The 22,582-nt window shown below is 33.6% G+C and overlaps 1 protein-coding gene across 8 annotated transcripts in view; it reads left to right on the top strand.

Moving 5' to 3' along the window:
* The window catches only part of LOC145273340 (retinal-binding protein-like), a 381,653-nt gene that overhangs the window by 306,103 nt on the left and 52,968 nt on the right, over window positions 1-22,582 (top strand). For all 8 annotated transcript variants that reach the window (XM_080127073.1, XM_080127071.1, XM_080127171.1 and 5 more), the window contains 2 exons: window positions 34-132; window positions 16,342-16,417. In XM_080127073.1, the coding sequence (XP_079983199.1) occupies window positions 34-132; window positions 16,342-16,417 (175 nt within the window). The remainder of the gene's footprint in view (window positions 1-33; window positions 133-16,341; window positions 16,418-22,582) is intronic.

Here is a 22,582-nt window from a genome sequence, read left to right as displayed (position 1 = left end):
AAATTTTTTATGCTTTTGTCTTTTCTTTTTCAGTATTCAATGATAGAAGGTGAATTGGATTGTCCAGCTCTCAACAAATGGTGGGGATTTGGACAGTCCAAAACAAAAGAAAAGGAACATGCTTTACAACAGGTATAATCTTGTTGATTAAACATTGCTATGAAGTTGGTGAATATATATATATATATATATATATATGTGTGTGTGTGTGTGTGTGTGTGTGTGTGTGTATGTATATATATATATATATATATATATATATATATATATATATATATATATATATATACTAGCATGGGTGCTCTGCATTTCGAGGCTGTAGACTTAAAATTGACAGAGTTATTGCACAGATACACAGATACACACAGACAGACACTTTCACTTATATATATGTATATATATTTTTTAAAAATAATATATATACCGCTCCCCATGTGGAGGTACCAAATTGGTTAAAAGGGAAACATTTAGGTAAAAATGCACTTTCGTAAATGATTTAATTCATTCAAAACATATCGCTAAAAACCAAAACAAAACAACATCTAAGTAGATCGCGATATATCCAGACAGCAGGCGAGATGGTCCAGGGGTAAGGGTTTAGGCTCATTACTGTTGGGTCCCGATTTCGAATCTTGCTTGATACAGCCACTCTGATGAGTCGTAGATGACGAAACACGTGTCAGTGGATAATTACATTTTAAAAATAATATATATACCGCTCCCCATGTGGGGGTACCAAATTGGTTAAAAGGGAAAAATTATTCCCAACTCGCATTTAGGTAAAAATGCACTTTCGTAAATAATTGAATTCATTCAAAACATATCGCTAAAACAAAACCAAAACAAAACAACACATATATATATATATATATATATATATATATATATATTAGTTTTATTCTCCTCAGGCAAGTTATATTGTCACTGAAGCATAAATGGTGACTGCGATAGAGGACAGATTTTTAAGAGGAAATCTTAATAGGAAGTTGGATAGTAAGATGTTTGTTCACATTACATTTAAATTTCTACATGCTAATGCAGCCGGAGTAACAAGGAGCAAGCGGGGAAATTCGAAAGTAAGCGTCTGAAGAAAGAAGCTATTAAAGTTTTCCTAAATATTCTAGTTTAGGGCTTCATCTGGAATGGATTATGGTCTTGTGCTTATTACTGATTTTATAGCATAAACAGAAAATATCAACATCACAGGACGCTAGCCCATCGCCGGTTTTACTTTCCATAAATAATCGTACAGATGTGTGAGGTGTTTGTTTACTTCACCTGGTATTCCTAAATGTTTAATGACCAGATTGAGTGATTTGATAAGATGCACCAATGTGATTTTAGTCATATTGCACACATACAAACAGCCGAATGCCTTTGTATGTGCACAATCCTTTTCAACCAGAGGTTCTCAATCAAGGGTAAAGTCATCCCTAGGTGGCAAAAAAATTATATAGTTAAGGGAAAATAATTGAAGTATCTTATAATTTAAAAATAATCATTTCTTTCCAGATTGTGTCATGTCTAAGAAACGTAATACAAATTCATTTCATAATTTTTTATTTAAAAAAGTTTTGATTTTCTTTTCTTTTTTTTATAATACTAATAATACTTTATAATACTTTTTTTTATAATACTATTTTTATACAAAACCTAAAGTCATAAACAAAACCTAAAGTCATAAACAAAACCTAAAGTCATAAACAAAACCTAAAGTCATAAACAAAAACAAATTGTTTTAACCTTCTTGTTTTCTGTCATGTTTTATGATATGGGGTAAATGAAGAAATACATAAAGCCGAGGGATCAATGATGGCGTAAGGGTTGAGAATGGCTTTTTTAGAATTTCTGCATTGTTCAGGAAGCTATTTATACAATGCCGTGTGCATCTTAATAAGTTTTCCTTTGTTTTGTTTTTTTTATTATTATTATTCAATTTTCACCCCAAACAAGGCACAGTGCCACTTAAATTTCTGCATGTCAGTACAGTTCTGAAAGCAGAATCCTGGAAGGGAGTTCCAAAGTCTAGCAGTTCTGGAGAAGAAACTACTGGGGTAGAAGGCCTGTTTACATCTAGGGATCTCTTCTGTAAAGGGGTGGGATTTAGCTGCTTGTCGAATTTGTCAGGGGTATTCACATCGAGGGGTATAATTGCTTGTAATTCGTCAGAGCATTCACCATTGAAGTACTTGCAGAACAAGCAGAGGAATGCAACATTTCGTCGATGGGACAGAGGCTGAAGCCTAGATAACCGTTCAGGACCTATCAGGTTGGCGACTCTCTTTTGTATCCTGTCCAGGAGTGAGAGACAAGTAGCAGATGGACCAGTCCAAATGTGACAACAGTACATAGGCGAATGGTGGCCTTATAGAGGTACAGGATACTTTCAGGCATAAGTAGTTTTCTAGCATGGTAAAGAGAGCCCACCTTCATTGCAACAGCCTTGGCAATTCTCTCAGTATATCTATTCCAGTTCATGTTCCCTGGGGTTTAAAGGAAGTACTTTCGGGTAATGTGTTCTTGGCCATTGCTATTGGTGGTAGAGAAGGTTTCTTGTAATTATTGAAAGAAACAAGCTTAGTCTTAGCAGCATTGAATGTGACTATCCATTTTTGTCTCCATTCCACTACAGACTTGAGGTCATCCTCCAGTGTTTCTGACATTTTCTTAGATATGTGTTCATTTGTTTTCCTCTCGTGCCTGTTATATGGCACAATGACATAGCCCCTTTTGAGCTTCTATCTAGCTTCTAACCTTGTGCCTAACTTTGTGATGAAGTTAAAAACGTTTCATGCAGGTGTTTTGTGGGTTTGGGAAGGTTAGAGCATATCGCTTGGGTTTGAATGACATGTTATGAAACTTCACCGGTGTCAGAATCATTCAAGAAAGGTCAGACTTACACGCGGATATCTGAAGTTGGAAAAAACAAAAGATTGCATAAACACATCTCTCTCTCTCTCTCTCTCTCTCTCTCTCTCTCTCTCTCTCTCTCTCTCTCTCTCTCTCTCTCTCTCTCTCACACACACACACACACACACACACACACACTCTTTATTTCTCTCTTTCACTCCCTCCCTCTTTCAATGAAGAAAGAGAGAATTGAAATATGATTGTATCGTTAAAATAGTTGAAGCTTGCAGTCTGAGGTCAACGGACGCAACATAGCATCCGTCTGGTTTCAACTGGTCTTTATAAAAATATGCTCCTCATTGTTAAATCTTAAATAAATTATATTTTTATAAAAATGTATTTGTTCGCTATTTTTTGTATAAGCGTTAAATTCCAGTATAACATTAATACCGACGATGGAAAGATGCCTGTACAACGCAGTGACGACAAGAAGAGACGCATGCCAGCTGGTTATAGTCGACGACATCTCGACTCATTTTTATTGATGTTTCCATGTGCCTATCGTTAGATATATCCTTGGATATCGTGTCTACCACCCGGAGATCTAGTTGCATTCCCAGGACATTCCTCAACCAAGTAACTCTCACCAGTAAACGATATATATGTTACAGTTATAGAGATTGGTGTCATTGGCAAATATACCCATCCCCGAAACCATTTTAACATTTATCTCTTCTCTATATAAATAAAATGAACTCATTTTTCCCGTCTGATTTTGACATTAATAGGATTAAAAATCAAGATATTTCATGCAAATATAATATGCACAAACGGCAGAACAATATCTGAGGTGTGTTACAGGCTTATTATTTCTCAAATTCCTCGATAATCTTAGATTTCTATACTTTTTCTGCTGAGAAGTCACGGCCAAAATCGGTTAAGATCAATGGAAGTGGTAAAATATTTTCTCTCTAATAAATTCCTCCTCCCCCTGCCACCACTTAACACCGTTTGGGGATCGTTCACAAGGAACAGTTGAGAAGAGAACACCAGTTTGGCTTCGTAGTTCTTTCATATGAAGTTATTTAAAATCACTAAACTAAGCTGCAGTGCTCTGTGGCGTAGTGGTTAGCGTGCTGGACAATTCACATTATATTTTCACGTTCGCGCCGACCTACCGTAGTCGGTTTTTTTTTTTTTTCCTAAACAACTGGAATGGACTTTTCTTGGTGGCTGAACTGTTAACGTTGCAGATGTTTTTTTTTTTTTTTCACACTTTATTTTCCTACTTTTACTCATGACTCCGGGTTTGATCCTTCCTACTTACCTACCATAACATTTTTTTAAACTCCCCCCCCCGTCCCGGAAACAAACACTCGGGAAACGCCGGGTACCCCCGCTAGTAAATAATAAAGGTCCAAGGATACACCCCTGAGGTACTCCCGCATTTATATCATATTGTTTTGATGTACGACCAATTTCGTGGCTTGATCTGATTGGCTGGGGAAACTTCCACCCCGACCACCCACACTCATATTAATACTAGTGCCGCGCGAAATTAGGCATTTTCAAAGCAGTTTCCAGTGAGAGTTTGTGCGCGAAACTCAAAGTAAGCCCGCCGTTCCCTGAAGACGTGACCCTCCCCTCTTCAATCCGTCTAACGCTATCTGTGAAGAGAAATTTGAGACTTTGAAAACTTACTAAGAACTGAACGATATTTGTAAAAAACATTTATAAATAAGTTCGTGAATTCATTCTCGTAGAGTAGAATTTCTCGTGTCTGTTTTCCTTTCTGTCTGCGGCTTTGATATTCACTTCCAGCATACAGGATTAAATGTAACGACCTTCTGAGAAGAATCAGACGATCCGAGCCAAAGTTTCCAGACAACAGGGGTCCTAGCGAACTTCATCAGAAATGGTGTTACAGGTATATACGTTCAGAGATTACAGTTACAATATCTGCTGTGGAACGGTTTTGCCTAAATCCATATTGTTTGTCGGTCAGGAGTTTAGCAGCTGTAAGGTGATGGATTAGAGCTTGATTAATTATGGACTCAAATATTTTGGCAAAAAGCGGGATGAGGCTAATGGGGCGATAATTTAATGGGTCAGTTCTTTCGCCAGAATTCTTGAAAACTGATACCACAGAAGCGGTTGTCCAAGTCAGGAAAGCAATATTCGTTAAAGCATTTGTTGAAAAGTTTGGAGAGAACTGAAGCAACCTCAGCGGAGCATTTTTTTTAATAGCACAGCCAGGATGAGATCGGGTCTACATGCTTGTGAGGTGTCTGGGTTTTTATGATACTATGTACCTGAGAAGTGGTGATTTTCAAATCATCTAGTATGGCATCTGTTCGCAAAGGAAAGTCAGGGAGTAGTGTGCCGGGTCCAATGTGGAGTTTGAGGCAAACCGACTGGCAAGCAGGTTAGCCTTCTTGGCTAACCTGCTTGCTAGATATATAACATATATCTATATATATTATTGTATTATATATACAGATAGTATTATTATTACTATTATTATTATTATTATTATTATTATTATTATTATATAGTAGCTGAACATCCGGCGCTGCCCGGCCGTACAATGCGCTTAAACATGATATTTTAATCATGTAGATTGCGTATGTATTATTATCGAATCAATCCTCCATTGAATATTATACATTATGAAGAAAAATATGGGCAGTTAACTAATTTGCAAAAAAATAAAATTTATAATCATGATAATGTCGTTCATCAAATTCCATCTGTGTTTGTGTACAATATCACGTCAGCTGATATCTGGGCTTGACGATCTTAAAAATAGTCTTTCTTCTCTTATAGATAAACAGAATTTTTACAGGGTAATATTTTATGTTACATCGGCCAAGGTTACATTGGTATAACGTAAAATATAGCCCCTGTAAAAATTCTTCTTTTTATCTATAGGAGAAGAAAGACTGTTTTTAAAATCGGATTTTTTCGATTTTCGATACTTATCAGGTGAATTTCTGCACAAAACATATCTAAGAACACTGCCAGAAATATAAATTATCTTTGTGTGAAATTTTCAAAGGATAGGCTCAGCCGTTTCGAATCTTATGAGGAAGAAACTCTCTCTCTCTCTCTCTCTCTCTCTCTCTCTCTCTCTCTCTCTCTCTCTCTCTAGTATTGCAGTAAATACAAAAATAAATAAATAAAATAAATAAATGATAAATACACGAAAGAAGTTTCGTTTCATTTACTTAGGATAGGATTCCATGATTTTATTTCACATATCACTGTAAAAAAGAATTGAAACTTAAACATCTAAACAGAAAACAAAAAACAAATCCAGGTTTTTTGTTTGATTTCGATATCGAAAAAAAAAACAAATAAAAAAGAAAATAAAGAATGTATGTATGAAAGCAATAATAATAATAATAATAATAATAATAATAATAATAATAATAATAAAGAAGTATTCCTTTCGTTGGGCACGAACGTGTAAACAGTAAGTTCTAAGGCGGGGCATCACTGCGCTACGAAAACTGAATGGAAATAGCGTGTTGCTTTTATTCTACACTGCGTATCAAATTATTAACGAGTTTACATTTTTTTAAATATTTAAGGAACGAGTGAATAAAAATCTATGAAACTTTGAGAAAGTGGTTACAATACTATTCAGTTACTCCAGTCAGAAAATAAAAGTATTTAAAGCAGTATTAACGAAACTATGGCAGAAGACAGGAATATCTGTTGATGTCAGTGTGACAAGTTATTAACGAGGTTGAGAAAAAAACACAATGTACCCATAACTTGTTTATTGAAATAATATTCAAACATTAAGTGAACTAGGAAAAATGCTTAGAACACAATAACTACATAGCAATTTCTACGTTGACATAATTGGTAGGGAATATGCGATCCTTTTTTATGAATGACTTGTGAAAGACGTTGGTCCACAGAATTAGTCAAATTTGTAATTTCGTCAATAGTTATTCTTCACGATATCTCTTGAGGAGAATCCCACAACTCATCTTTGCTCTTACATTGGCGTCCACTTGCACAGAGGCATCGCTTCATGATGCTCTAAAGGTTCTCAATTGGGTTAAAATCTGATGAATTCGCAGTCCACTCCATTTCCATAGCCCAGAGAACCCCAGTTGTTGCAAATACTCTTTGATTTTGTTTGCTGCATGCGAGGGAGCATTATCATGCATAAAAATAATGGTTCTTCTGAACGTCAACCTTTACTTCTTCAGCTATGGTTCAAGACGTTCCTTCAGAAAAGCTGTGTAAGCATTTGACGTCATTTTTACGTCTTCTGGGACTCTCCATGGGCCAACTAAAGTACCGCCGATAATCCCAGCCCAAATCATTATCCCACCACCACCTTTTTGGCGCCTTAAACGCTGATGACGATTTAGTCCATCTAGGACTCATCCCGTGCTCCAGCCAGCTGGGACATCAAGAGTGACACGCACTTCATCGTGAACAAAACTCTGGAAAAATCCGTTTTCTATATTATCCTCAGCCCATTTCAATCGGTTTTGTATGTGATGTTTCTTTAATAGAGGCTTTGTCACAGGCTTAACGTACTTTGCCACTTCTTTCAGAAGGCGCCATCGAGTACTTTTTGAGACGGCTTGGTTAAAGAGTTCTCGACTTGTCTGCCCAGGGTTCTTAACAACTTCACGTTTAATTTGTAGTAGAGAACGGCGTGAAACAACTCTAGATTTACATTTATCAGCTCTCTTATATACCTTTGTAGAGTCATGGGAAACGAGCCGGAACAAACAAAGCAGGGAATACATCAGAAAATTCTGAGGAATGCCTTAATGGTATTTATAAAAAAGACCGAGACTCGCAACATCACATCTATAATAGAGATAAATGTCCTTTATCATAAAATACCATACATTTTGTTACTTATTGTTTGGTGAACAAAAACGTCTATTTTCTACGGATGAAAAAAAAATTAAATTGTAATGATAGTTCTAGCATTCCTTTGGAGCATTGACATTTAACATAAGAAAGTGCCGTGTTATAAAAGCAGACGTAGACTTGATTACTGCATGTGTTAAGTAGTTAAAAGGACGCTCGCGATTTGTAAAGTTCATTCAGTTAAACTTTGCAATGTTTAAAGTTGATTGATGAGAAAGTGAGTTGTGGAATGACGTACCGTGTAACGGTAGAGTAAAAGCCATGATCTGTGCTCTCTTTATTTTAAATTAAATTAGCGTTCATATTAAATCCCGCTCTTTTGCTTGACATATGTATTTCAAGGCCAGTTCAACGATACACATACGGTGAAAATGACCACTAATAAAGGTCAATTATCTATATATTGCCACGTGCATGAAGACGACATGGTCTCTGACATTATACCGGTTGTTGTAGGAGCAACTGACCAACTAAAAAAAATCTTAAGAAATACTAAGACACAATCGTTGGATAACCAAGCTGTGGGGAAATATAGATAGCAACAACATTTTTTTCTTAAAAGTCCTCAGATATGAATTCAAATCGTAATAAAATTCAGTGTTAGTTTCAAGAGGGAACCCATTGATCTCTTCAAATTAACTGAAATATAAAAACAAAAATTAAGTGAAATGGAGAAAATTCTAGATTATTTTGGCAATTTATAATTATTAAACTTATTTGACATAATCACCTCCCGAACGTAATTAATTCCGACTAGCAGCAAAATTCCAACCCTTCACTGTAGAAGCCCTCCAGATATCGGAAAACCCTGACCGTACCAACATGAAGAAATTTAAATGTAACGTGAACAAACATCTTGCATCACAACTTCTCATTTAGGATGCCTTTTATAAATCTGGTCCATTATCACAGTAGCCTCCTGAAGGTGATAGCGGTTTAATGGTTAACAACACGGACTGACGATAAGTTCGAATCCAGTTCGTTTCACAAAAATCACTTTCAGTCAGGATGTTGGCAACCTTCACGTGGTCCCTGCGGTAAGTATTCAATATCTTTGTAGAAAGAATTCTGGCTAGAAAAATATCGGAGAAACCAATGCCAACAATAGAATCTTCAGATTCATACGATATGATGATGATAGTTGCCTCTTACGTCTTGGTGACATATGCTTTGTTTGGGTTGAATAAATCTAAATTTATTTGCTACTAGCATCATATAAACTAATACTATCTGTACCATGGTGAAGCTGTCGGAGACTAAACTATCACTATTATTACAGAGATCTTGATTTGTTCAAGACCACTGAAACAAGAGATGTTAAAGGGAAGATGAACTCCATCAGAACCTACGATCACCCATATTTCGATTTTTCATAACTATTACTTCCACTCCCTCCCATCTTCTACTTCGTTCTTTACTCCTCTCATTCCATGAGCGATGTTTCTGGAAAAGGAAAGAATTGCTACATTTGGTTCGACTGTTGTTCTGTAGGTAATATGTGACAATTTTCAATCGACTGTAAATCTATCCGTCTTATTAAACCTTTTCTTCTTCTTTTTTTTTTTAACTGTGATAAGTGGTGATTCATTAGTTAAAAAAAAAGATGCTACACACAAGAATTTAACTGGAAAAATGCAAATGAATTAAAAACAATTTAAATGTAATATTTAGTTAATGGGGCTTTTTTTACAAGAGAGTCATCACTTATCAATGTCCAAAAGCCACTCGAGGATAAGGGTTACTAAGAGTACATATATCTATTTACTATTATATAAAACGAACTTTGTGTGCGTGTGTATCTGGGTGTTTGTGTGTTTGTTTGTGCGTGAGTTCGTTTCCTATAGACTCCACAACAGCTGGGCCGATTTTTATGAAACTTCACACAAATGCACTTTATTTATCTGAAAGTGTTCTTCGATAGATTTTGTATAGGAATGTCTTGATTAAGTATTGATAATCGATAATTGAAAAATTCCGATGAAAGAAGGGACAGATGATTTTGACCATCTTATACAGCCTAACATCATAGGTGCATTTAAGAAGTTTTATTACCACACTAAGGCACAGCATATAAAATTAACAGTAGGTTTTTGGATATGACAGGGGCGCGTTCGAAGTTAATGTTTCTGCTTAGAGCACAATTGAACCATTTGACTTTTGCATTTTAAACTTTAATTACATGCGTTAAATATAAAATAATTTTATAAAATCAATAGTAGGTTCTCTACAGTGCAATGTAGACAGTAATACATTTTAAACTAAGTCACTGCCGGGAGGCATGTGAAGTTTCCTCCCAGTGCACCGTGATGGGCCTCCAACTAGAGCAGGCAATCAATCGATTTAATTGAAAAATGGACGATTTCACCAATTTCGGTAACAATAAAAAATATGGGCGAGTGAACATTCGTTGAGCACCATTTAATCCCACCAACGTTGGGTCTCCTTGCTAATATATATATATATATATATATATATATATATATATATATATATATATATATATATATATATATATATATATATATATATATATAAACTTGAATATTTTAATATAAGGAAACATTCCAAAACTTTTATAAAATAAATGTGCTGGTTAAAACATTCATTTGAGAATTTATATAAAAAAAACACATTCTATGGCTTTTATTTAATTTAATTTATATTTATTTAAAAATATTTTTACTATTAATAATTCGGTAACAGTCAGTTAAAGTACTTCTTAATCATATGCGGAACGCTACCGGAAACGGTGACATGACAAATCAGTTGCTTCACTTTTATTGTTCTTCAATATTTTTATTATAAAGTGATTTATTGAACTAAAATATAAAAAACATATGTATGAAAGAATATAATAAAAATTAACAAAATCATATTTATAAAAATAACACAGTTTTTATTTGCACGCTTGACGTATATGTTTATGAAATTATCAAAATAAAAGTTGTTATTTTATTTTAAAATACGTTTTTTATTTGAATTTATATAATAAATATGTTTCTGAAAGTATAAAATGAAATTATTGAAATCGAAATAACAAAATTTCAATTAAACGTAAATGTAAACGTATCCAATCTATATACCTATAAAGTTGAGTTTATTGTCTTGCACTAACATTGTCTACTTTTTCTATTTAAAAATTAACAAAACTTCTTAACATGAGCGATTTCATAAAGGTTTACTAATCTTGATATTACTTTGAAAAACGAGCGTTCATTAATTAATTATTAAGTTTTTATGGCTTCTTATATTAGATGGACAAGTGTGAAGAGAACTGGGACCTTGGGGAGGCTTATTGCCACTCAAATTCCAGTAGAGACCAATGGCCGCTACTAGCGAGAAATCGATGGTAAGCGACTGTTGCGATAATATTAGAAGAGGTGGAGAGCACTGGAAAACTGTGGAGATTTGTTGTCACTCAGCTTCTAGAAAACACCACAGGCTGTTCTCAAGGAGATATCCTTTATGACCTGTGCGAAAGCTTTTTGTGAGCCAATAGTAATAAAGGAAAATTAAATTTAATCTTTAAAAATTAAGATTAAAACGTTTATCAAATAAAAGACCATGGTATCTATATACTTATAAAATTAATTTTTTCTCGCTCTGACATTGATATTAAAAGCCTACATTTCTATTTAAAAATTACAAACGCGAACTTATATGAAAATAGGATGATGCGTCGATATATTCATCTTCTAAAGACACATAAACTACTGAATAGATTTCAAATAAACCTGGCCGCAGACAGACAATGTAAAGTTTTGCTATTTTTTCACTCTAAAATGGGGCATATTGTAACTTAGACGTAAAGAGATCCTGTTAATTAGGGCGATATTTATAGGAGAATTCTAAGTGGGGAGTTGTGCCGAGAGATTTTTGTACACATTACAGTTAAATTTTGTTTGTAACGTCATTTTCTTTTTTGTTGTTTGATGCCAGGTATCTCATATAAGTAAACTATTTGTCGAGTTTTTCTCTGTGGGGTTGTAACATCAGAAAAGCCTACCGAGGATATATGCATGGCCCATGTCCATGTGCGGCATGCCACTAAAGTTATCCTGATATTATAAAATTTCTGCATGGTGATACGATCAGGGATACGAAGCAGAGAGGAAATTCTAAGGGTTAGCAGTTAGAGGAAAGAAGCTATTAGAATAAGAAGCCTTTCGACATATGACCACTACAGTGAATGGGTTGAATTTCACTGATTGCCCGGCATATAATACACAAAGACATAGAAAAGGCATAAAAATTATAAATACGAAAACATGGCTGATTGATATTTCGTCTCATTAATTTATTGAAGCTTCATCAAGAAAAATATGATACTAAACAAAAAAAAGTATTTATACAAGTTAAACAAAAGCATACAGGGGATAAAAAAGAAGAACAGGAGATGTGCAAGAGATGGGGAGGAAGAAGAGAAGGAAATATAGTAACGAATATGTTATAGTACGAAGTACAGAAATGAAGAATAACAAGGAAAGGGTACATAGGTTAGGGTCAAAGATGAGATTTATTATAAAAGAAAGAAAGTGAGTCTATATGATAGATAGGAAAAAGGTGGCATGTCGTTGGTAAACGGACTGAGAGGCTAAAATGCGTGTGCTTGGAAGAAATAGGAACACCTAGAAAAAAGATTGTATCCATTATTGAGTGATTGAACATTTTCCAATATTACGTTTTTTGTTCAAAAACTGAAAAAGTTAAAACTCCAGTTAAGTTTTATATTCTTGCTTGAATATTCAGTCAATGCCGCTTCCATAAAGCGCCTATGCTAGACTTTAAGTGTGTGTTTGATTAGTATAGTTTACAGCAGGTGTGACGGATAGACTCAAACTGACGCAACTTTTTTTGACCCAATTTATGTGTATATGTATAACCACACACACACACACACACACACACACACATTATATATATATATATATATATATATATATATATATATATATATATAAGTAATGTTATTGATAATTTAAAATTTAAAAATCAAATTATAATCAAATTAAAAATCCGTTTCATAAGAAGGAACAACAACAAAATCAATTATCTGTACGATCGTTTCGGAAAACAATGCTTTTTATTGTGGTATACATCAAGTTACGTACAATAATTACATATAGTTTTTTAATAAGCAAGGTCTCCTCGTCAGCAAATTTTGAAGGGTTTTTATTGAATTTAAAAGACACCATAAATAAACCTAGCATTAAACTAAACTAGGTTTATTTATGGTGTCTTTGATTTTTAAATTTTAAATTATCAATCACATTACTTAATATTGAATTAGCTCTAGGACATTTTACTATCGAGCTTATTATATATCTAAATTACAACGAGCACCTTCTCTTTCCTGTATTTTAATTAAACTAGTAATTTCACTGTTACATTAAAATACACTTAGCTCTTTAGACTATTGTTCTAATCTCCTTTAAATTCTATATATATATATATATATATGCATGTGTTTCTATTATACAATATTTTACATTTAGGATGTTCTTACCTGCGTCAGGCAGTCAGGTGATGTGCCTACGCTGCTTTATTTATGCTTTGATATGTGTTCACATGCACACCACCTGACAGCTTGACGCAAGTAAGAACATCCTACGTGTAAAATATTGTATAAAAACATACGTATATGCATATATGAATAGTTATGCATACATGAATAGTTATACATACATACATGAATTCGATTGATGAAAGTGAAACTGCATAGCTGGTTCCACCATTATATCTTAAGTTGCTTCAGTTTGAGTTCATCTTGCCTTGTTCTGCCTTCTAATGAACTTTAATTTCTTCTTATATGTATTTTATTTACTTATATATATATATATATATATATATATATATATATATATATATATATATATATATATATATTCAATTTACGCCCCAAACAAGGCACAGTGCCACTTTGAAGTAGAGGGCTACTATTTGGGGCATAATTTGCGGAGGCACTATGAAGGGAGATGAGTAGAAAGATGTTTGTTCACATTACACTTGAACTTCTGCATATCAGTACAGTTAGGAAAGCGAGTTCCAAAGACTTGCAGTTCTGAGGAAGAAACTATTGGAGTAAAAGACTTTCTTGCATCTAGAGATCTCTACTGTCAAAGGGTGGGACTTAGTTGCTTGTCGGGTTTATCCGGGGTAGTTACGTCAAGGAGGTACAAGTGTTTGCAGTTCGTCAGAGCATTCACCATTAAAGTATTTGAAGAACGGGCAGAGGGATGCAACATCTCGTCGATGGGACAGAGGCTGAAGCCTAGATGACAGTTCAAAACCTATCAGGTTGGCGACTTTCTTTTGAATCCTGTCCAGGAGTGAGAGACAAGCAGCATATATATATATATATATATATATATATATATATATATATATATATATATATATATATATATATATATATATATATATATATATTCGCCCCAAACAAGGCACAGTGCCACTTTGGTGTAGGGGACAACTATCAGGAACATAAGTTGAAGTGATACTATGTAGGAAGTTGGGCAACAAGATGTCTGTTCACATTATACTTGAACTTTTGCATGTCAGTACAATTGGGGAAGCAGGAACCCGGAAGGGACTTCCAAAGTCTAGCAGTTCTGGGGAAGAAACTATTGAAGTTGAAGGCTTTAGGGATCTCTACTGTATAGGGAAAGGACTTTGCTGCTTGTCGGGTTTGTCGGGAGTATTTACGTCGAGGGGGTACAAGGGCTTATAAAACAGGCAGAGGGATGCAACATTTCGTCAATGGGACAGAGGTTGAAACTTAGATGACAGTTAGATAAAACTGCTCTTGTTCTGTCAGATTGGCGACTCTCTTTTGAAGTCTGTCTAAAAGGGAGAGACTAGTAGCAGATGCACCGTCCCAAATGTGACAACAATACTCCATACATGGGCGAATTGTGGCCTTGTAGAGGTACTGGATATTTCAGGCGTAAGTAACTTTCTAGCACGGTAGAGAGACCACCTTCTTTGCAGCAGCCTTGGCAATGCTATCGATGTAACTCATGTTTCCTGTAAACGTTAAGTTTGAACGAAGTGCTTTCAAATAATGTGTCTTTAGCCATAACTATTGGTGGTTGAGAAGGTTTCATGTAATTATTAAAGCTTAGTCTTGGCAGCATTGAACGTTACCATCCATTTTTTTATCCCTCTCCACTATAGATTGAAGGTCTTCCTCGAGGGTTTCCACCATTGCCTTGGATACGTGTTCATTTGTTTTCCCCCTCGTGCCTGTTTGGCACAAGTGTATGCAGTAAATACTTTTTTTAAACTTTATCAAGTTTTATTTACAAAGCTTTGGGACAACATTTTGGCATATTTCATTTGTTTGTTTTAGTGTTTTTATCAACACTTCTTTATAAATAACTAATTGTACATATAGTAATGTACTTGTATTTCTTTTGCTTTGAATCTATGCTGCTTTATTGTTCCTAATTTATCAAATTCAAAGTAAGTCCGTAATGACCAACTACAGAGTTAACTTACATTTATTTTTATTTTTATTTTCTAAAAAAAAGGGAAGTAATTTTGTAATAAGTGAATACAGCATTACCGCCCTTAAAAATAGCGGCTACAAACAATAAATCAGACAATATAAATTATTTTTTGAAAGAGAATTAACTCGAATCATATTTTATTGTTCTTAAAAACATGAGTTGGCGTTCAATAAAATAAAATAGGTAATTAGAATGAAATATTGATTTTTAAGAACGAACACATTGATGATAAAAATCAAGAATCCGTATGACTTATTATATGGAAGAAGTAGATACATTAATGTAGTTAAATTATACTTGTAGACAAATTGTTTGTGAATGAATTGCATTTGTAGAAATATTGTTGTAATAAATTGTTGTGAATTGCAATTGCAGATAAATTGTTTTAATAAATTGTTGGGAATAAATTGCTGTTGTAGAAATATTGTTGTAGACAAATTGTTGTAACTTATTTTACCTAGAACCGAATTTCAAAGTTGCTTTTTCCTGTCGTTTCAAAATTTTCAACTATATAATTTTTTTTCAAATATTCTGCCAGACAAAAGTCACAAATTCCTATTATTTGGATTCTTTGGACTAGTGTTCTCATCTTGAGTGCCATTTTCACAACGTTTTGGACGATGTAACCGCCGACCTTTTTCATGTGTATCATGTGTATCTCTATAATGTTTAATGTTTCTGTAAAACTCGGGAATCTGGACGGAACCATTTATTTACTTTATGAGGGGAGCATTCTCTGTGTCAGTCATAATTGGATGTAGGTCCTAGGTGATTCGCAATTGTATCTTTCAGTCGCCCACATTGAGAATTGAACCTTCAACTTTCAGGAGAATATCATTTTTACAATGGATTTTTTCCAAGTACTCTAACTGCGCCACTGAAAATGTTAAGATAAGAACAGTAGTCCAAAGAATCCAAATAATTCAAATAACCAATCCTCATCTCAAAAATTCAGAAACGTAAAAGTCAAGAACGCTTCATTATAATAAATTAAATTGTTTCCATTGTTAATACCTATTATAATATCTGAAGAATAGTCAGATTGTCACTATTTTTTTCTGCTTATTTTTAGTTCAAATACGAAATCAAAGGTTTTGCAACCAAAGAACAACTGAATGATGACACCTACTGCAAAAGATGGCTTATAGGTTGGTTCTATTTTTATACTTAACTGGCGGAACTGAATGAATGGGGAAGCTTGTGTGCGTCTGCTCCCGACCCTTAACCACATATTAACATTTGTAGTCTTGCTTTGAAAGTTTTATCATTTTTTTAATTTTCAAGTTATAAATAAAATAAAATAAAACATTGTCTTTGGAATTTATGAATAATAAAGACCACACAATATTATTGTAAATTATTGCAAAAAAACTAACATGAAAGTAATTGGATCATTAGATTCATCAAGAAAAATTACTGCTGTCTTTTATATTTGTATAGGGTTTTATTTTCAAGTTCATTGTCACTCAGAGAGATAGACATACGACAAATATAGTACATACATATTTAACATTGATGTTCCGATACCATTACCGAATTAATCGTTTTTCCAACCATCCGAGTTCACTTTAATAATAATTAGCCAATCAGATTTAGAGACAGCAGACGACAAATCATTGGTTGGCGCTAAAATCTGCAAAATTTTAAAATTGAACAAATCTTTCTCAGAAAGCATAACCCTAACTGCTATCTCCCCAACACTAACCTTAATCCTAAAAATGATAAAAAATTTTTAAAAAACTTTATTTTTTTTTATAATAACCCTAAACTAACACTAACCTAGTTGGTCTTGTTAAAATGTACCAGTATAAAAAAATATCGAAACATAAAATAAATAAATAAATAATAGCAATAATTAAACAAAACTTAAATTTCTCGTTAAATAAACTTTCTTGTAAAAAAAAAAAACATAATTATTTCATCATATTTTCTTTGTTAAAAATTAAATATTATTTCATAAAATTTTAAATACGCCTAATATTTTTGTTGTTGTAAATTTTATTTTGTTACTTTTTCTAATATTTAATAGCGTCCCCTCGTTTTAATTTCGATGCTAGGTCTTTTTCATTTGGCATCTCCCCACTGTTTACATAAATAGCCGGAAAATGCTGACGAAATGACAACATAACAGTAACAAAATCTAATCTATTACTAAGCAAACAAGAAAGGCCTGTATTGTTTACTTTGCATAGAAAATGTCTCAGCTGATCAAGAACGGATCGTGATTAAATATAAGTATGTAGTTTGTTTATTTTTTGTAATACTTTTCTTCAAAAAATATTTCGTAAGGGAGAAGGATATAAGAATCGCCATATTGCAGTAAGAGTCGCTGCATCAATATCCATCTACTGGATTTAAAAACTGATTACGGACAAAAAAAAAAAGAAAAGAAAACAATGGCTGCAGCTTTTAATACTGAAAATAGATACATAAAAATTTATATATATATATATATATATATATATATATATATATATATATATTAGTCTCGTGAAGTAACGAGATTTCTCGTTACTCATATGCAAATGATATGCTGTCGACTATTTTTTAGAGACGGTGCTGAATTTTGAGTCGTGAGCTTATGGAATGTGATGATGAAAGTACAAAATACAGAATGGAACGATAAAATTGTCGCCCTAGAAAAGACGACACGATTCCATTTCCGTTTTTTTTTTTTTTCTGCAAACCATTTACTAGTTGGTCAGTTGTGTACAAATTCCGTGAACGATAGGAGCCTTCTATTATGTTTGAAAGTGCGAGCGAGATTGGAGATGCACTGATGTACAACTCATGCTTTCTACCGATCTAAGTTAAGACAACAGGACCACTGCCACACCCTAAAATGCTAATCCTGGCGGTTCAACGCTTGAGGGCACACCTCAACGAAGTTTCTAGCCATGGTTATGATCTTTGGTGTGGTTTCAAGTGAGGGCCACATCATGTCTCCTCACATCTTCGAAGTTGGCTTCAAAGTCAACACGAAAGTGTACCTGGATGTGCTGGAGTGTGGTGATACCCTGGTGCAATCAGGTGGCCGCTGGCAGACACTAAGTGTGAAAGCAGGACTTGGCGCTGGCCCACAAGTCCAGCGTGTCCCAAGCTTGACTTCAGAAGGAGTGCTACAACTTTGTACCCTTCTCTTTCTTGTCTTCCTCTTCTTTCAACCAGAACCTGCTCGACTACTTCGTTGGGTCATACTGTTACGTGGTGGTTGTTATTATTAGAAGAAATTACTAAATATTCGTATATGTTTCGTTGTTCTTATTTAGTGTTCTTGTTTGTATTAGAAAGTCTTAGAGTGATAGACAGTCTTAGGAGAGATTAGAGTCTTAGGAGTGTTCATGTTGTAAGAGATAGAGACATTAACAAGTATATATAAAGAGAGAGAGAGACAGTTGTACATTTTTATAAACACAAAGTTCATATTAATACAATTTCACTTTACCTTTGTTTTGGTGATTATGATCTTCACAAAGTTCTTATAACATAAATGGACAATACCGTTTCTGTTGAATAACAAGACGAAAACGCAGATACAAAAGATGAAGATGTTCTTTTTATTATTCCATATGAACGGTCAATGGCTTTGCATCCATGAATGCAAGTCTAACCTCGCTTCCAAGGTTCCATGTCAGCTCTCTCTCTCTCTCTCTCTCTCTCTCTCTCTCTCTCTCTCTCTCTCTCTCTCTCTCTCTCTCTCTCTCTCTCTTCTCCCCGACTCTGATCCGACTCCCGTCTGACTCTCGTCTGACTCTCCCTAACTAACTTCGAACTCTTTCCTATATTGAGAAATCACATGTATGTCTGGTCAACGTGACTATAATTCACGTTTCACCAACATGTGCGATTTGCACGTTTTTGACACCATTTCTGATGACCAGGAAATTTCCCATTTCCCTTGTTGTTTTACAAAGGAATTTAACCTACTTATCTAATTCTGTAACCCGTATTTTATTATGCACATTCTTTCTAAGAATTTTAATAGTTTCCAGCCAAATTTGTATTTATTAAATAGTTTAACAGAACCAACAATTTACTGGACATTCCATTTAAAACCTATTGTTCTTTAAAACTTATCTACAGGGTTCGATTCCTGTTTTATCTGATATTATTTTCATTTAACCTATTCTCTTTTTTTTTTACTTACATGAAAAGGGGACAGCCCTTTTCATGTAACAATACATTGAGAATATTACCTGCCATCACGTGTTGAAAAGGCATGTTTCGAGTTCCAGACCCGTATCGAGGTATTGATTGAGGTTGAAGGCGGCTACATTGAATAGATATCAGCTCTTCTACATAATCAAGTTAGCTGGAATGTTTTTTTAATAAAGTTTTAAAATAAAGCCGTAGTGTTTTTTGCTTTAGGGCTACAGATTTATCATCCCATCCTGTAGTGTATTATTTTACCACAATTCAAACAGCTTCATTGACACAAAGAAAGATTTATGAAAACCAGAATACAAAATAGGTTTAGTCCGTCGATACATATGTACTATGGAAATGAGATTGAATTGGTGAGTTTTATCTCGATTAGCCAAATCATGGCTAGATGCAAGAGAAGCAATATCGCGTTTAATCACGTTGATATCTCAACTGAGATTCTTTATCAATCGCTTGAAAAAGGTTTGGGTGAAAGTGGATGTTCACCTCCTACGCAAACTTTGTTCTAATCAAAGCACACACATAAATCACTTCGTGAGTAAAAAACTGAATCATTCCACATGCAAGTATTTTATTGTTTTATAATAACAATAATATTGAATGTATAAGGACGCGATGTCTCTGTTCAGTCTCAAAAGACAATGAACACTACTGTAAGGATAGTTGAGCATGTAATTGTGGGGCAAGGGTTGCACACTCTCCAACCACACCTCTCCTAAATCGGCACTGCTTGGTTCTAGTGGAAAGGAGAGGCCCAAAACTGACTGGAAACAATGCTAAGATAAGCGGAGAGTACATACAGCACCTAGAATTCCTAAATGGTCACCCATTTTAGTATTGACCAGGTTCAATGTTGCTTAACAATATATAAGGATAAGAGGATAATATTACTATAATCCACAAATATTTTCCTTGTTAAAAAACCATGAGAGAACCCACCCAGTATATAACATTTCCTGTGCATAAAATAATATTTATAACTGACTTTATTAAGTTTAGTTTTTAAATAGGATTTCTTTAATTAAAAAGACAAAAAAAAACAAATGATAATTTGGCTGATGCAACATTAATTAAACATTGCAATACAAAAGTAATTTTGTACTTATCTAGGTGTTTCTAGAAACAAACAAAACAATTATTCAGATAATTTATTTCATTTAAAATGATTAGTGATTTTATCTAAAGATTATCCACTCAATCATTTTTGGATTAAAAATCTGCTGCAATCTCTATGCCAAATCGTGGGGTTTATCCAGTGTACGATCCAATCTTCAACAACTTCCGGCGGATTACGGAAGAAACCGACGAGAATAGCAAATCAGCACTCAGTAGACGATAAAGTTTCAATGATAGCTTCAAATTCATTTAATCAATTAAAATTATTAAAATCAGAAATGAATTTCAAATACGATGTCGACGTATTTGATCTCACGGAGGAGTAACTGTCATCGCTTTTTGTCAATATATATATATATATATATATATATATATATATATATATATATATATATATATATATATATATATATTTGTGTGTGTGTCTATTTTATGTATCTATTTTCAGTATATACATGTGTGTATTTTTCGGCTTCTTTAGAGTTGGGCTTTTCTTGCTTATCTCGATATGTTTAATATCTTTTTCCTAAGAATATATCAACCCCCTGTAATAACACCTATATAGAGAGATTTATCCAATGATTAAATTTGTCTTTTTACCTTTACTTTTGTATAATGCTTGCCTTTTCTCCACTTCTGACGAGAAGCATTTAGCTTCGAAATGCCTTGGCCTAAAAAGGTTTCTCCCTTATCCCTCTTTCTATAACCCTTATTGACTTCATAATATAATAAAGTTCCTATGCCACTTTACGCCTTATCGTCTTAACTTATTCTCTCTCCCTACTCTCTCTCTCTCTCTCTCTCTCTCTCTCTCTCTATATATATATATATATATATATATATATATATATATATATATATATATATATATATATATATAAAAATTTTATGTATCTATTTTCAGTATTTATTTCAACAGTGCTCAATACGTGGGTAGAGTTAGGTAGTAAGTTGTGAAAATATACATGGCAATTATGCTACACAAAATTTTTCATGTTTCTTCGTCGTGAGAGTTCATTTTACCGTAAGTAAGACACTGGCCGACAAGTTGACATGACGATGCACGAATTTAGGGGAGGAAGGATAATAAACACCCGACAGTAAAAAAAAAAAAAAAATGTGGGGGTGGGGGTAGCAAAAAAAGAAAAAAAAACAGGATGCAGTACGAGCAGGACCTCATCGATGTTAATGTCTTTAATTTGGCTGATGCAACATTAATTAAACATTGCAATGCTAAAGTAATTTTGTGCTTATGTAGGTGTTTATAGAAACAAAACAATTATTCCTATAATTCATTTCATTTAAAATGATTAGTGATTACTTTTAAAGATTATCCTATCAAACTCTGGTATCTCAGTTTATATCGTGAAAATCTAGAATGGAAGAAAACAATCAGATTCATCTATTTCAATCAATTTCTTCTTTCTTGTAAATAGTCGATATATAACCAACTCACATTTATATGTAATATGAATGAGTGCTCTATCCTATAAAATTAAATAAAACTTGGAATGTAATTTTGGTATCAAACGATATTGTATTTACAAAAACATTTTGATAATAAAGTAATTTTAAAAAATGGTTAATAGATTAATATTAGTATCAACTTATTTTTATTTGTTTTTTTTTTAAATCAACTTTTGACATATATTAAAGTGATAAATATCCAGAATTGTAAACAGCACTAGTGCAGACCCTTTGTCAAAAGCAACAAACAAAATTTTGCTCCGCTAGTGTTCAGAGAATTACGTCAATAATTTAATTTTTCATATAGAAATTACTTTCATTTCTTATGACCTAAAGAAAACAAATATACCTACCGTTGATTTTTTTTTTAAGACGATGGATTTCTTTCCACATCAGATAATGAGGTGGGGGGGGTCGTTTGACTTGCTATTTGTTTTCTTCCTTTCTTTTCACCGCTTGAAACTGTGCTGTCCAAAGTCTAAAACAGTCAAGTCACTAAATTTTGTGTGACGTGACAGTCTCTTTACAAAATTAGGTATGTGTATATGTTAACGTATTTGTATATA

This window comes from Euprymna scolopes, chromosome 1 (genome assembly GCF_053919585.1).
Source record: "Euprymna scolopes isolate OS-2025 chromosome 1, ASM5391958v1, whole genome shotgun sequence".
Lineage (NCBI taxonomy): Eukaryota > Metazoa > Mollusca > Cephalopoda > Sepiida > Sepiolidae > Euprymna > Euprymna scolopes.
The sequence above is the reverse complement of the archived record's forward strand: the minus strand, read 5'-3'. Positions and strand labels throughout refer to the sequence as shown.